This window comes from Cydia fagiglandana, chromosome 15 (genome assembly GCF_963556715.1).
Source record: "Cydia fagiglandana chromosome 15, ilCydFagi1.1, whole genome shotgun sequence".
Lineage (NCBI taxonomy): Eukaryota > Metazoa > Arthropoda > Insecta > Lepidoptera > Tortricidae > Cydia > Cydia fagiglandana.
In genome coordinates this window covers 12,133,561-12,150,997 of record NC_085946.1, presented here as the reverse complement: position 1 = coordinate 12,150,997, position 17,437 = coordinate 12,133,561, and the positions used below count along the sequence as shown (strand labels likewise).

The following is a 17,437-nucleotide window of genomic DNA, read 5'->3' as shown; positions in this document are numbered from 1 at the left end:
GGGGAACGCCTGTTGATGGCGGCTCCATTGTTAATTACTCCGAGTTTGAAATTGTACGGATTGTGATTGTACTTTGCCGTTTTGAGTAAGTACCTAATTGAATGGTCATACAAGACAATGGCGTCATTGAATTTATTAGGACTTCCGAAGACCTTCTTATTCTTCACCTATCCCGGTCATGGCAAAAGAACGACGAAACAATACATTACACGAGAATATAAGTAGAAAATTTCCTTTAATTTCATAGAAAGTATGTAGGTATGTATATGTACATACTTTCTATGAAATTAAAGGAAATTGATTCACAAAATTATTTTTTCTCGAACCCATCCACTATAGTTAGACATTAAATCTCGGAAGATTGCGAATTATCGAATTTATTGTCGTGAGACATACTAATATTAAACTAATTTTATCCTTACCACCACCACCATAAAAAATCGACCACTTTAAATATTAGTTACAAAATCTTTTCAAATCATAAGGTACTTGCACCTAATAAGGCCCAGTTTTAAAGCTTGCTTAATTTCAAAATTTCATACTTTTATAATTGTAAATGAGTTTAAATTTCTCGCCCATGTTTGGTTAGTATTAGTCGTCGTCGTAAATTTAAGAGTTGGACTCTTGACGGTGTAGCTCTCTCCATTTGACTCTATCCATTAGTCCTATTAGTATTAGTACCATAGACAAAATTGCAAGTTCATATCAAAAATGAAAAAAAATAAATAAATTAAAAGTGGGCCTTATTAGGCGCAAGTACCTTACATAAAGTAAAATATGATCGCCAAGTTGTCCAAGGTCATTGCCATCGTTGACTAGACTACAGACGGTAATTATCTCAGATCCGAGCTACAGATAGAGATAGTCCAATCCGTTACCGGTATACTGTGCCACGCTCGGTTTGCTCACGGTGCTTTCATCTTTCCACGCTGTTTCATCTCAGAGTCAAGGATGAGTCTTAAGTCTCTCTAAGATTCATAAGCTCTGTAAATAGCTTACGTTTGCTTAGGGGATCATTGGTGTATTTGTTTGCCCCTGTCATAACACTTGGTAATTGAAAGGCAGTTCAATTGATAATAACTACCTATTCAGAATTTGTTTTTTTTTTGCAAGTCACATTCAATTCTAGCGTATTAATGAAAAAAAATCCAAATTTGTCTAGTACGAGTATTTTTCAAAAAGTTGTTAGTCTATCAAGAAATTGTAGATGTAAGGCATTTTTTTTATTCATTACATCATTTATGTTGATTATTGTTGATACATCAATTGCTTGATGACATAGTATGACAATTGATAAGTCTATTTAGTGACAAGGGGACTTTTGAAGAAATATTGTACTTACACAAAATGTCATCAACAAACACAAAATGTCATAAACAAGGCATTAAATTCTTGGTGGTTTTATTTTCGGAATGTCCTAAACGCGGCTCAAACACCAAATAAGCGATACAGCGACTATTTCTACAGCGGATTGTTTATTTGCGCCAGGACTCGCTTGGTCAACGACCGTGCCGTTTCGTCTTTAATTGCCGTATCCTTTACTCGAATACATTCCTGACAGTTCCTTAAACGATTCATTAGATATCATTTTAGCGATTATAGAAAGCGGAATTTCTCATGACAAAAGTAAAGTTTTTTTTAAAGAAAGCAAATAATAAAATAAGCTAGATGCCATGTTTTTTTTACTTTATTTAAAATTATTGCGTAAACTATTATGTTAAGCTTTTAGTACAGTATCACTCAATAGATCTATTAGCAAGTAATTAAGTACATATATCAATATGCGCTAAGATGATCATAAAAAAATCTAAAATAAGTTATTTCAAATAACATATTGCTTCAAGCTCGACCAGAAACTCTGTAAGCTTCATGCCACTTGATATAATTATCACATGATATACAATATAATGAGGATTCAATTTAATTTAATGTTTGAGTATAATCCGAAGGTAACACGACAGGTAGAGTAGGTAATATTGGCTTTATACTGTTAATGCTCTTTATCATATGTATGAAATTATGAATACTAAATGTTCATAGCGGTACTATAATTTATCACATAATTTATTCAAAACGCTAAATAGGTTTCCCTATATAGGCACCTCATTTTACCCAATTATCTGTCGCCGCCGGCAAAATATCCCACTTAATGCATATTCATGTGGAAATTTCCGCATTCCTGATTTAAATGTATTAGTCCTACGGTGTAATGTTAATCTATTTTGCTTAGCTGTCTGTCAATTAGTCTGTGTTGCTGTCTTGATTCATGCAAGTTGATGTTGCAAATCGTTTGTCTTTTTTTATTTCGTTAGGGCACATTCACACTGGGCTTATAGTTTGTAGCTCACGGTGAGATATCAGTCAGCGTCCACACGTCGACCACGAGCTGAATCAGATTTTTCGTCGTTGACTGTAAGCCGAGTGTGAACGTGCCCTTATTCTTAACACTCGGTTGAACTTAAAAGCGTAGGAGTACATAATTCACAATGTCCCGTTGTACGGAGGGATAATAATCATGATATGTGATGTGGTGACCAGCGCGGCATGACGGCAGACGGATGCCGGCCCCGACTTAGTTTACTTGTTGCTTTTCGTTTAAAAACTTCCGACGGTTCGCAGAAAAAACGTTGAAACTTCCTTTGTATAACATTGTCGAATTATTCAGTGCAAAAATAGTGAGTTAAAAGTACCTAATGTGCGACAGTGCTCTAGCAACATGTTGATAACGAAATACACAGCGATTTTGCTGGAGAGCGCGCGGACGACGGAGGCCAGGAATTTGGCTTTGGCACGCTCTGACAGCGGCGGGTGGTCTTCCCTGGACAGCGGCTCGAGGACTCGACGCGTCAGGCGGCGCCATCTTGGTTACAGGTATTTTTACTGCTGACTAGCAAAACTGATAGACTCGCGTTCAAGAAGCAAAATACTAACTGATAAATAGAAGTTTGGTTTCTCCTTCGTTTCTTTCTTCAAAGGTCTGCCAATCGTGATGAAAATATTAGATAAAAGGAAAGTGGAAAGTTAGTATTGCTGAAGTCCCGGCAATTTTAATACTTTTTTATCTGAAAGAAAAAACATGGTAACCAATTAATAAAAGCCCGGAAGAAAATGAAAAGAAATATTGTATGGAGGAATCGTACATGGTTCCTCTGAAATGTGTGTTCAATGTACATGGCATTTATGCTTGTACCAGTTGTACCTGATTGTAACTACACACGGAGTCAGCAGGCGAGACCGTCTCACATATTTGACTCTGAAACAAGAGGGACAATGTGCCTACTGTCTCGTCCACATACTCCTGTCGATATTGTTGCTTGTGTGCGTTTCGGATATTATGAAAATAAAATTTTGTGGATTTCTTATTATCTTCATCAATGATGAATCATCATCATCACATTATCATCATCATCTATTTATATATTTATCGAAATATACAATGTGTTTCTACAGTTATGATGAGCCGTAAACTATTGTACTATACGATGAATTTTACCCACTTACACCACTCATAGCTGTTTTTTCTCAACCTTTTTAGGGTTCCGTACCCAAAGGGTAAAACGGGACCCTATTACTAAGACTTCGCTGTCCGTCCGTCCGTCCGTCTGTCACCAGGCTGTATCTCACGAACCGTGATAGCTAGACAGTTGAAATTTTCACAGATGTATTTCTGTTGCCCCTATAACAACAAATACTAAAAACAGAATAAAATAAAGATTTAAATGGGGCTCCCATACAACAAACGTGATTTTTGACCAAAGTTAAGCAACGTCGGGAGTGGTCAGTACCTACTTGGATGGGTGACCGTTCTTTTTTTTTGCTTTTTTTTGTTTTTGTTTTTTTGCATTATGGTACGGAACCCTTCGTGCGCGAGTCCGACTCGCACTTGCCCGGTTTTTTTTAAATTGCATTGCCGCACTTAGTAAATTAGAGCACTTAGCAATTATCTTTCCAAATAGCGGTCGCACATTGTGTAAAAGAGATGTCTTTTCATTTTAAATTCATAGTGATTTTGGTGATATTTTCTTCATGAATCCATTATTAAGAAAGGTTTCTTCTCAATCTCAAATTGCATTTTGAAAACAATTCTTACATTATCAAAATAATATACTTATTAGTAAGATGACGATGATATAAATATTTATTTTCCGTCATAGCACCCACAGAATAACTAATAGTAGTAGCAACATATAGTCAGACCGTAAAAAGTCTGCAGCGATTTTGATAGCCCACGCAGTACAAGTGTCATTTTAAACGTCAAGCTTCTATGAAATTATGACCTATACTTAACACATACATCGCACTGCGTGGGCTATCAAATCCGCTGCATACTTTGTTTCGTGCAACTATAACTTATTGCTAAATCGTAATAATTCTCATTATTATCCAGTAAATAGTAGCGTAGTAGAGACAATGCTGTTTATAAAACGCTATATTTGCACACGCCGTAGTATACTCGTATGTATTGTATAAATATATTGTGCATTTACTATTTGCGCAAAACAACTCACCGCGACAAAGGATATTATTATTCATCGAATGCATTAGACTTGGTACTAAAGGGTAGTTGCTAAGCTAGATGAAAAGCAGCAACCATATATGAAGTTTATATGGACATACTCCCTTTGGCATTGAAAGGCATTATACAGGCGAGACGCATTACGTAAATTGCATTTTTATTAGTTTCAATTGCATTGAGCCGCTTGGATTGACAAGACCGGTACTTTACGAGAATATAAATAGTAGAGATGCAACGGATAGTTGTTTGGCCGGATACCGGATGTGCAGGCCGAATATCCGGTATCCGGCCGCCGAATATTCGGCCAGCGGAACTATACTTACCTAAATTTCGGTTTTTCACATGCGCATACTGCAGGTTTGACCTGTTTCCTAGTGAACGTTCGCGCGGACTCATTTCTAGGTGCGAAATGAGTGCGCGTTTGACTTGCGTCAGTGGAATGTTTAAATTGTTTTAAAATAATAAAAAGTACGATTATGATCAAGACTGTTTCTTAAATCCAATTAGTTTACTCCGAAATCAAGCAATGTTACTATCCGGTATCCGGCCGGATAGTAGGCCAGTATCCGGTATCCGGCCGGATATTAAAATCGTTGCTGGATAGGCCGGATACCGGATAGTAACCGAATATCCAGTTCATCTCTAATAAATAGTGCTTCGTCGAGGGAATATTAAATTGATACTTTATCAATATGTCTGATGTGATAGTGATGGTATCAATCCCGGTTGGGTTGCTATTTTATACATTTTGCTTATCGATATAAATCTTGGAATGATTTAGGATTATCGATGCACATTTGTTACCGATAATTTTAATACCTACCTATATCGATAAAACATGCAACCATTGATTAGGTACATAAATATTATCGGTTTCTGTGGTGTAACACAGCCCTCCCCACCCCTCCTTCTTTGCCACTCGATAAGAAAATGATTATAAAAATATACCTCCCCATATATGTAGGTACCTAGGTATTTTTATCTCGCGACATCACAGACTAGGTAGGTACCGTCAACCGGCGTGAATAGAGATGGCTGGGGTGAATACGGACAAATATTAAAATTTAAAGAAACTTCTTAAAAAATACTTATACAAGATCATTCGATTAAACATAATGGTAGGTAGATTTCGAATGATACAATTTGTATGGGTAGTTATTTGGAAATTGTCAGGTAAATCACATTTTAAGTTTTGTTCCTATTTAACCCAGCCCTTTTATTTAAGCCATCCCTATTCATCCCGGATGACGTTACTTAAAACTTATATAGGTACCTACTTGTTATCTACGTTGGCCTCACTTAGCGTTAAACGGCTGCCTTAAGGTGACAGTCCATTTCCAACGACAGCTGCAATACTGTTCATTTTACTATGGAAATTGACAATAACAGCGACGCGTTCAGTGCCAGTCGTGCAGCTGCGGTCAGAAATGGAATGTTACAATTACTCGTAGTGTACAAAAATAACGGATAAAATTTACAACAGTATAAAACCGTATGCACCTTTATAGGTTAAGGTAACCGTTCTCGAGGCGAGGAAATAATAAAATTTACGGAGCATGTTACTTGTATCTTTATCGGGTCAGAAACGAGCCCAAATTGGACACTTCCTCGTCCATTTATGCATTCGGTGCGACTGCAGCTGCTATTGACCAATTACTAACATGTTTTAGAGTTTGTCACAAAGGCAAGTATAGTAGTACCATAGTCGCAATAGGTATGTCATAATGGCATTAGCAGAACTTAATTCGTCGTAACATTATTGAAATAGAAGTTTAACTCAGTTATATTCGTAAATAGTCATATCACATCACAAAGTCATGTTGTTTCTCTGCCCTATAAAATATCGCAATCGCAAGATACAAAGATAGTAATTTCCCCTGTTTCTACGTGGTCCATTAAATGAATTGGTTTATTTGTCGGCGGCCGATCGTAAGATCAGGCATATCGTGAAATTCCTAGGCATATCGTGAACCGTGAAAATCTTTGACTTTGTTGATGTTGTGCAACCTCTAAATGTTGACCGATTTGAATTTTTTTAACGTACTTATAATATTTATTTATCAGTTAGAACAAGAATTCGAGCAAAGTCAGATGAAAATCGAGAATTCGGAAAAATGAAACACCTAACTTAGTTAACATTTTTATATGCTTCCGAAAATACCTATAATAAAACTCAACTTCTCGCCATCTTAAATAAGTAGTAACTGGATATTACTACCTACTTTAAAAAACACTTAACAGAAATTTTACTTTTAATGAAATTATTAGTATATATCAGGCTCACGGTCTTAAAGTTTTTGAGAAACCAATACAAAACTTATCGAGTTGATACTGCTACAGTAATGAATTCTTCATAGTTGCTATCATCTTCAATATCAAATAGATCACCAAATACGTGAGATATAGACCAATCAGAATTCATACATTCTACATCTATATGCGATAATCAGCGAGTGGTTTTCTAATTTCATGCTCGATTCAACTCCGTTGATTTGGTAGCCGTGGGCAGTTAGCATTGGATGGTTATCGTGCCTTGTTCATGAGATCATTGCGTACGCCGTGATGTTATCTACTTGATAATCCTGATTTTCGTCCTTCAAAGTTAATCTGGGCGAGAAAGTGTTCGGAGATTAACTTTAAAACCGCTATTTCATACTGCGAATTTTGAGGTTTAAAAACAAGTATCATTTTCTTTAATTTCGGGAACATCATATCTATTCCCGTTATCACATAATACATAATATCAACTTAAAACTTATTTTAATTTTATAGTAAAACAAATTAAGCATTAATCAGTAATTACGATATTTATACAGTTAATGTTAGTTTATTTTACAGATATCACTATTAAGTTTAAAAAAAAAGTGTAAAGAAAAACTATAATAATGAATACCGGAAATAAAAGCAGATAAAGAAACAGCTAGAAATTTGAAACGTTCCTACTTATTCAGACGGAGACGTTTCAACTGAAAGAAACCTGTGGTTTTGTGGTACTGTCCGTACCTTATTTGCACTTACAAATGTGCCGTGAAACAACTAATTTATTAGCCTCGAGATAGCAATAAACAGAGCTCGGTGTCTGCACTTGACCACATTCGTGTGCATCACCATAACTCTCATCGGCTCTTACCATCATGTGAAAATTTCCGGGAAATTGGAACTTACTTCTTTTGAAACAGAATTGATATTCCTATGTTATTGTCGAGGTTAATAAGATTTTGTGTAAGTTATTCACTGCTTTAAAGGATTGCTCGTTTCGTAAGATGTTATCTGCGATTTCGAGGCACTCGCCGAAGATAAATCCGCAAGATAATGTCCCGGACAATGCACTTTGTTGCATAATGCCCATGCCGTGCACTTTTACTGTGGCGCGAGCGCCACCGAGTCGAGTTCTTGGGTCATCCGTTCCAAACGCACAAAACATCAGCAACATTTCATCACCCGGCCCCACCCCACTGTCCAATACACTGGCTGAGAAAAGCGAGGTGCCAATGGAACTTACCACCGCAATAGACCTTAAGTAAGTACCCCTATTAACGAGGGGGTTAAGCAAGTTTCCCAAAAAGAGCCAAAAATTAAGCATAAACCGGCGGTGTATGGACCAAGACATATTTTTTTATGTTAGTTTGTTAGTTAAAGTTTATATTATTTTAGTTTCTGGCCATGTTTTAGAAAATTATAAAGGAAAAAATAATTATCAAAACCAAAATGTCGAAATCGCCTATTACCGTGGTAACGGACCACTGTTACCCAAATACCGCGGATGTGGGTTCCTTTTTACGAGGGTAGATAACTCGTTGCATTTTTAGTTCCATAATTATGATAAATATTATTTATTTGTCAATAATGGATAAAATATGGTATATTCAATACCTACGCTTTTCATATTATAAGACTTATTTAATTATTGAATTTAAAATACAAATAGTTGGTTCCTTTAACGCTAAAAACATCATCGGGTACCCTTTACGAGCAAGTGTGATGCTGTCGAAATTCTTGTTTAATTTATTACCTATCTACGTTAAATTAGGTACTTAATTATTTCAACCGGACGTGGAGGGCAAATTGCGCTAAAACGTTCAAGCTATCACAATTATATTCTACACAATACATATATATACCTACAAGATCTGTGTAAGTTAATGTTAATGTTGTATGTTTGTGTTTTGTGGCTATTTTATATATAACATAAAGTATATTTTTCTACTCCAGAACTTCTATTTGTCGATTAAATGACTGCCAGTGATATCTAAACCAGCTACATTTGAAGCGCGGTGCGTAGGGGGCAGTGTCCTTTGTCTATATGATCACAAATATCACAATAGCCTAGAGTTGTATTAAAAAAAAAACTATTTTCTAGGCAAAGATCTAATAACCAATATTTACTTTGACTTTATATACCATTTTATGTTTGCTGTATAAAATATTGTGTGCAACGGTACAACATTAGGTCTGAAAATTCTCGGGCCTGTCTTCGGCCCTTGAATTTTAAGAACCCTTTTATTATGTACCTGGTATACAAAAGAGTATGAAAAGTATAAGGTATTTTAAGAACCTATTAATTTCGAAGCCATTAAAGTTTTGGGTGGGTCTGTATTAGGTTCTCATACAGCTTATTACCGAGTGATGTCTTTTCTAACCATCGTTAAACGGTTCAATTCAAATAATTTTAAAACTCATTTACGACTAATCAAAATAAGTAGTTATCTTGTATTTTTTTAATACGATCAATATGGATGATTCCAAATATTACAAAACAATGGTTAAAATAAACTTTATAATCATACTTCTGTTTTTATATCAATACTTGAACGAGTTTCTCATATAAGGGTTTCTAAGAAAACGTCTGAGAAGGCGTCTAAAATTGTAATCAAAATTAAGAGTTCTTGCATAGATTTCATACCACGTTATTAGCTCTTTAGTTTTATAGGTGGTTAAATAATTCAATAACATCAAAAGTCAAGGAAATGTGCATTTATATATGAATATAAGATCGCTCGAATCTAAAATACCGTTTCCGTTATTACCGAGATATACCTCGAAATTAGGCGTCACACAAAGAAAATGGAACCTAACACCGAGGTTTTTAATTTCCTATTTTTTTCCCTATTGGCGAGCAAATATCGCAAATAAAGTATTTGGGAATCATAAAGATAATAACTAAGAATCAATCTCAAATCTTAGTCTTTCCATAATATTTACCATTATTACGCTAATCACTAAATAGAATACGCGTTCACTTACGTGAGGTGTTGCGTATTAGTATGGAGCAACCAAATCTTTCGCTCTTGATACGCTAGTTTACGTTTTTCGACTTGTTTGTATGATGTTTTCGTAGTAGTGTTATACTTATTCGACAGTCAAAAGATAAGGCTTTATTTCTGTGTTCTTAGATACAAAGAAAGTTAATAAGCTTTCTTATTAAACGCTATTTTGTACATACCGCGGTAATGAATGCCAATTTTAATGGGGTCGTTAATAGGGGTACTTACCATATCTATCCGGCCAATTTAGGGTTAATGAGCCCAAAATAAACAACATCTCTGAAGGACACTCACAGGAAAAATAGAAGACAAAGTGAAAGAAAAAGGAAAAGATCAAAATCATTATCATTACTAGCAAATCCCAATCTCTCCAGTGAATCGTCGAAACCAACACAATCACCTAAACCACAAGATAAACTAGCAATTCTAGCAAACCTACAAACCTCTACACCACCACGCGCATTATTGACGCCAAATCCAGGGAAAAACAACAACAGAGAAAGGAGCAAAGGAAACCGAAGAGAGAACCGGAGAGGTGTCCTCAACAACAACAACAAAGGTTGTGACCTTAGTCGGATACGTCTAAACCTCCACGGTCCAGCGTAATCATCAGAGCGTATACTGGTCTACCCAAGATATCATCTCGTCCAAGCGATTAAAATCATACCCCAGGGCTTGTGCCGCGGCGATATCGGGGATATTGTGCTGGCTTTTTAGGGTACCGTGTCGAATGCATCGTCCCATTGCGTCGCCTAAAGAGGATATGATTGCGAAGCGAAATAATTTGAAACGGTACCGTGGCTCAGTTTACAATATTTACAAGAATGGTTATGGTTGCAAATCTAAAGTTTCTAATTTCTCTAGACTCTTGAGACGAAGGAGTTATAGTTTTGTGTTTGAATTCACCTTCACGTAGTCTAAAAATATTCAAACTAAATCTGGAAGTACAAAATTTCGTGCAAGCAGTTCACTGAAAACACAAAGCGAGTGTTGCTGAGTACACGTGGATTAACTATTAAGGCGTTAATCAACCCGTGATCCTTATGCATAGTTTTCTAAATATTTTATTTGTAAAAATTCTTCTAAATATTTTAATTATAAAAAAGTACCTACATATGTCATGTACGGAAACGAAAGGAAAAAATTTGGCGCAGTAGCACACGTACTATCAACATTATAAACAGTGCAGTGTGCAAGCAGTAATCTATCTTTCACTAATGTTTACATTTATTATGGTCACTTAACTAGTCAGATAAGAACGTATTTTGTATGTCAGTGAAAATAGGGCGACAAACAAAACAACTAATCTTGTGACAACATTAGATCATCTGCTGAAGGCACGAGCAATAATAACAGGCTGGCTCTAAGTATTAAACATTCTGCATGCACAAAGAGACCCATTTCCGTTGCTTGTGAGTATTACAACATTGCTACATACTCTACATAGCTGTTCTGATTTCCTCAATATAATAAATATTTAAAGATCCCAAAAATTTTGGATCTCCTTTGCATGATACTCGAGGGAACCTGTATACCGCGAGGAACTGCAGTTGTCTAAATTGATATAGGTATCCACAATGTAGCCGTTTAACGCGTCGCTTATCCGAAGGACCTTATACGCCGGGTGAATAAACTGTGTGAGGCAACCAACCTTTACGCGATTTCACTTTATGCCTATTGAGGATGAGGATTCTTCCGTTCAATGACAAGCGGGATATTTCGTTTTTTTTTTATTTGTGCGGGGTCTGCTTGTCGTGCTCGAATCCCACGTGAGCCAGTTCACGTCTGAACTGAGCCCCATTTACTTTACATTAGATCATTTTGATACCTAAGGCATGTAAAATAATAGTACTTGCACTTATTGGCGGGCCATAATTCTGTTACTTAAATTATATAAAATAAAGTCATATTCTATTCTATTCCCAAAATTGACTTAGTTGCTAGTCTTTTCAAAATCAAATCAAGAATCTGACCATCTAACTCTCTACAGAAACTAAATCCTTTTTATTTATTAAGTAATTGTCTTTGAGGAGTAAAGAACGTCTGAAGTCGAGAGGTAAAATTACTACGGCGCCATACCTATGCATATTTTATGTACACGTACACGTTCACGGTGCAATATATCAACAACCTTATTGACTTAACAAAACGCCCAACTTATTTATTTTATTCCTTTATAGTAACATTACTCTCGGCCCGACTGTCCCGTATATGTATACGTTAACGGGTGTATTTTTAACTGGGACGGTATAGAAATAATTTTTGATATTTTAATTTTTAATCAATTATTATTCTCAACTGTTTTAGTTTTGTAAGAATTGGTAGAATACACAAATCGAGCTGATACAGTTCCTTGTCATCTGTTATAAATTTAATTTCCCTGTTTTCTGTCTCCATCTGTTATAATACTTATAATTTTTAATTTCCCTGTTTTCTAGTTATTAAAAACCTCTGACTGTGCTGCGTAACTGTCCCGTTTTTATTTAATTATTGGAAACTTGTATATATATTTAACGTTTTGGAGAGCATGACCACCAGTGGCATCCTATGGAAAATATGTTCACGACGTGCATATTTAAGTAGTTGGATACTATACTGCCCAAAAGTGTTTGCTTTGTTATGACTTGTAGGGATCTTTTTCGCAATGGACATTGTCCAAAATCACTCTGTATATCGTCATGACAGTTATTTATCGGCCATTTTGTTTATCAATCCTGTGAAGCTTCTCTCTCATAAATCTGCTGTGTAATTCCGCTTTCGTGATTTATCGTTGTCAAGATGTCGGTAATGAAATTATCACAGCGTCGAATTTAAAACAATAACTCACCCGTGTACAAGCTGGTTATTTGTTATTTCATGTACGCAATAAAAATACCTACATAAAATTTAAAATACCTACTTACGATTACTCTCATTCGGATGCAAACTAGACGATATCACTAAAAATTACATTATTTAATTGCTGAATATGGATTTTCAATAGGCTTCACTTGGTGATGATATTGAATTAAAAACATAACTACTTATTTTATGTAAGTAGTTATTAATAATAGTGTCTGATTGTACGCCGTATAAGTATACCTACTGTAAAATATTCCATAACAATGCAGACTGAATAGAAAAAAAAACCTTTTTAGGGTTCCGTACCTCAAAAGGAAAAAAACGGAACCCTTATAGGATCACTCGTGCGTCTGTCTGTCTGTCTGTCCGTCTGTCACAGCCTATTTTCTCCGAAACTACTGGACCAATCAAGTTGAAATTTGGTACACATATGTAAGTTTGTGACCCAAAGACGGACATGTAACGTAAACAAATGAATTTTAAACATGGTGGCCACTTTTGGGGGGTAAATGAGAAAATCAAAAAATAAAGTTTTTCAAACTATATCGTGTTACATATCAAATGAAACAGCTCAATGTGAGAATCTCAAACATATTTTTTTTATAATTTTAGAATAAACAGTTTAAAAGTAATTCTAGAAAATAGGCAAAAAATGACCATTCCCCTCCTTTATCTCCGAAACTACCGGGTCTAAAATTTTGAAAAAAAAAATACTTAAAATAGGTCTTTACCTATAGATGACAGGAAAACCTAATAGAAATATGTAGTCAAGCGTGAGTCGGACCAATTACTTAGTTTTTTTTGTGGGAGAATCTTCTGTTTTGAAAGTCAGAATTCTGTAAAACATTAACAATGTTCCATATAATATTATGAAATTCCAAGTCGTCCAGATGCCTCGCGGGAAGTGCGTTTTGTTGCCAATTAGCAAGAAAAGATAACAAGGAAAGCCGAGGTGAGCTGAAACTGCCTTGAACCGGTTTGCCGGACTTGTTACAGCGGATTGAAACCGGATAATCTGTTGGAAACACTCATTCTGACTCGTGTAAGACGTAAGTAGGTATTTTAAGATCTGTTCTTTGTCTTTTTTTTCTAGGCATTTATTTATTTTCCAACTATTTAAATATTTTAAGCAGATGCCGTTATTTCACTTAAAACAATTTTTACACCTACGGTACTTACCAGCAGATAACTAACTAAATATTAAATTTATGTACTTATGTATATTTATTTGCTTATAAGTGCAAATACACTATATTAATTTATATTAAAGATCACTACTCGTAACAAATAATATAAACTAGACATAGGTTTTATCTGCATTATACGAGATAAGACCTATTTCTAATTATAAATAGTTTTATTACGTGCCTACCTTATAATTAAAAGAAACATTTTCTATTGATGTCAAGATTACTTACTTAATATAAGGTATAACGTAGAATACCAAGATATTTTTCCTTTAGTTTGACTTAATCTTCCTCTAGCAGTTGATAACCCCAGGAATCACAACTTAAACTAAAACATTTTAAAAGATTGCAAAAGGTCTTCGTTCGAGTTGGTAGTACAAGTTTAAAAGTTCACTAGCAAATCAAGCACTGCAGACGTGGTTGTGGAAATATAAACGACTGTATTCAGGACCTGCATTCTGTTTGCGATAATCTAATTTAAATTCATTTTACCAGTGCGTGAGTTCATTAATAAATAAAATAAATATTATATGACAATTTTACTCAAATCGACCCAGTCCCACAGTATGGGCTGAATAAAAAAAAGTTTCCCGTCTTCGCGTGACAGGACAGAGTGACACTTGACAAATCAATCAATCAATCAATCAATAATATTTTATTTCGAACAAAAAGTCCATATGTGTTAGTAACATACTAATGCTTAAATCTAGGGTTAGTACAAACAAAACATTAACAAAGAGTGACAAGTTGACTAGAAGATATTGTGTAGTTAGAATGATGATTTCGCCTTTGCATTTAATTTGTGTCGGTACCAATAGGTTATAACACATAATAGTAACTCTTTATTTTACAGTATAGTGTTTAGTATTTTTATACTGGTACGATTACAATCAGAATACGCCTCCAGAGTACTCGTCTACGTAGGACATGCATTTATCGTGGGATGCACTCTGAGGCGGGCAAGATTGGCAAGTCCGAATCGGACTCTCATATTGTGTTCTGTACTTGTATGTACTTGTATTATGTATCTGCTCCTAATTTTTAGAGGGAAATACTGGCAATTTAAAAATTACAGAAAGAAATAAAATTAGCATAGTATTCATTTGAATTGTTAGTCGCGTATCTATCCTTGTGCGTTTATGTGTGCTTCGAAAAATTGCTTTGTTTACCTGAATGCATTAATGAATGATTTACCTAAGCACACATGCATTAGTTAGTACACATAGATTTTGATAGCGTTTATGTTTTTTCTGCTAAAAGTACACAATACTCCTAGGAAAAATTTAAACACAGTGTTAGGGTATGATTTAAGTACAGATTAGGCAGGCATTACAGTAACAATTATAATATAATATTTTTTTGGAATAAGTCATATCAAACAAACCAATCTTTCATATAATTAAATACCCTATAAAAATAAATTGAAAACCTCACAGTTTCCAGAACCCTAAAACAGTTCCGGCAACGGAATCGACAAAGTTTTAATGGAGTGCCGAGCAATAAACTAGCGCCATTCTGGTGACCTGTTACGTGCGCTAATGATAACTTAGTGTCCATGCGACGTCCTGCTGTCGGTGTCGGAATAGTAAAAAACACCCGGATTTATTTAGATTACGAGTCTAGTTGATTGCAATATCTATCCCTACTAATACGTATTACAAATGCTAAAGTAACTCGGTCTCTAGCTACTATAGCAATAAAGTAGCGCCATTCTGGTGACCTGTTACGTGCGCTAATGATAACTTAGTGTCCATGCGATTTCCTGCTGTCTGTGTCGGAATCATGAAAAATTCCCGGATTTATTTAGATTACGAGTCTAGGTGATTGCAATATCTATCCCTACTAATACGTATTACAAATGCGAAAGTAACTCGGTCTCTAGCTACTATAGCAATAAACTTGCGCCATTCTGGTGACCTGTTACGTGCGCTAATGATAACTTAGTGTCCATGCGACGCGCGACGTCCTGCTGTCTGTGTCGGAATAGTAAAAAACACCCGGATTTATTTAGATTACGAGTCTAGTTGATTGCAATATCTATCCCTACTAATACGTATTACAAATGCGAAAGTAACTCGGTCTCTAGATACTATTGCAATAAACTTGCGCCATCCTGGTGACCTGTTACGTGCGCTAATGATAACTTACTGTCAATACAACGTCCTGCTGTCGGCGTCGGAATAGTAAAAAAATACCCGTTCTAGGATTTAGTTAGATTACGAGTCTACTTGATTGCAATCCCTATCCCTACTAATATTACAAATGCAAAAGTAACTCGGTCTCTGTCTGTCTGTTATCTCTTCATGCTTAAACCGCTGAACCAATTTAGGCAAAATTTGGTAGGTATGAAGATAGTTTAAGGCCGGAGGATGGACATAGGATAGTTTGTTTTTCAATCATCATTATCATCCCACGCAGATGAAGTCGCTGGCAGCCTAGTAATTATATATTTTGCAATCAAGAAATATTTAACAGAATAGGGGCATATACGAGCGCGTCATATATTTTTGCTCGCTTATGCACCACGGAAAGGAAGTTTTATAATGTTGAAGACGCAACGATGTACTCGTAATTGATTTGTTTTTTTAACATCCTTAGTCAGGTTCTACGGTCGACCGGGAAACCCTTCTAGTTTTTCAATCCTAAAAATGTATAATGTATGCATATAATACGTAAGAGTAAGGTTGCACATAAATTGCATATGCAGTAGCTGCTTTCAGCGGGATGGCGCTGCGACTGTGATAATTACGAGGTACCCAACATATGTATTTCGACATATAGGTACGGCTTGCAGCAATGGAATTTATATTAAACAGCGGAAACGCAGGTAGACTCGATCGATTGCAGTTAATGCAATGCAATTGATCTAAGCGTACGTGCTATGTATTAAAATTACTCGTTTAATTATTTACAAGGCAATTCAAAAGCTTTACCTGTATTCAGTACGAATTTTCATTTCTTTCCATTTCTCGGAATACTTATAACCTCGCCATCAGTATTAAAGTGTCATTCTATGGAACTTGCTAACTATGTAAACAAACCGCCATATTGAAATTGTGTCTGAATGGTGAATTTACTAGTGACTTTTGTTTACATAGTTAACAAGCTCCATAGAATGACAATGTACTAACGATTGCCATCGATATTTTCAGCTCCTACCAAAAATTGGTTAGCAGATACAGGTTTACAGGTATCTTTCTCTCCAAAAGTATCCTTTTCTACTTTTTATTTCCTGGCCTGACATTTAAACAATGAACTATTGCTACGTACCTCACAACTACCTAATATAAGCAACCGTCTCATTTCAAAGGTAGGGCTTTCTTTGTACGTACTTACAATTCTAAATAATTATGATTTCATTTATATTTAATTTATTAAAGTTGAACTGTGTTTGCACTGCGTTGCCCCACATTCCGAGCCACCTGCACCCATTTAGATCTGTAAGGTCTGTTTCCTTATCGAAGGAAATCAGTAATACAATACTGGCCTCTTGTAAAATGTCTGCATTCACCCAAACCTATGCAATTGCAGTTCAACACCGTTATCAGCCAGAAATTATAAGCATTGAAATGTCAGTTTATATAGAAGTTAGGAAATTTGATTAATAGTACCATTTACAACAGTGAGTG

The 17,437-nt window shown here is 35.5% G+C and overlaps 1 protein-coding gene across 2 annotated transcripts in view; it reads left to right on the top strand.

Moving 5' to 3' along the window:
- The window catches only part of LOC134671400 (protein sprint), a 282,803-nt gene that overhangs the window by 71,853 nt on the left and 193,513 nt on the right, over positions 1 to 17,437 (top strand). The window contains exon 1 of one of the 2 annotated variants that reach the window (XM_063529245.1): positions 2,421 to 2,871. The exons of the other annotated variant lie outside the window; for it this stretch is intronic. Within the exon in view, the coding sequence (XP_063385315.1) occupies positions 2,717 to 2,871 (155 nt within the window). The 5' untranslated portion in view covers positions 2,421 to 2,716. Of the gene's footprint in view, positions 1 to 2,420; positions 2,872 to 17,437 lie in introns of those variants that run through there. 2 annotated transcript variants of the gene reach the window in all.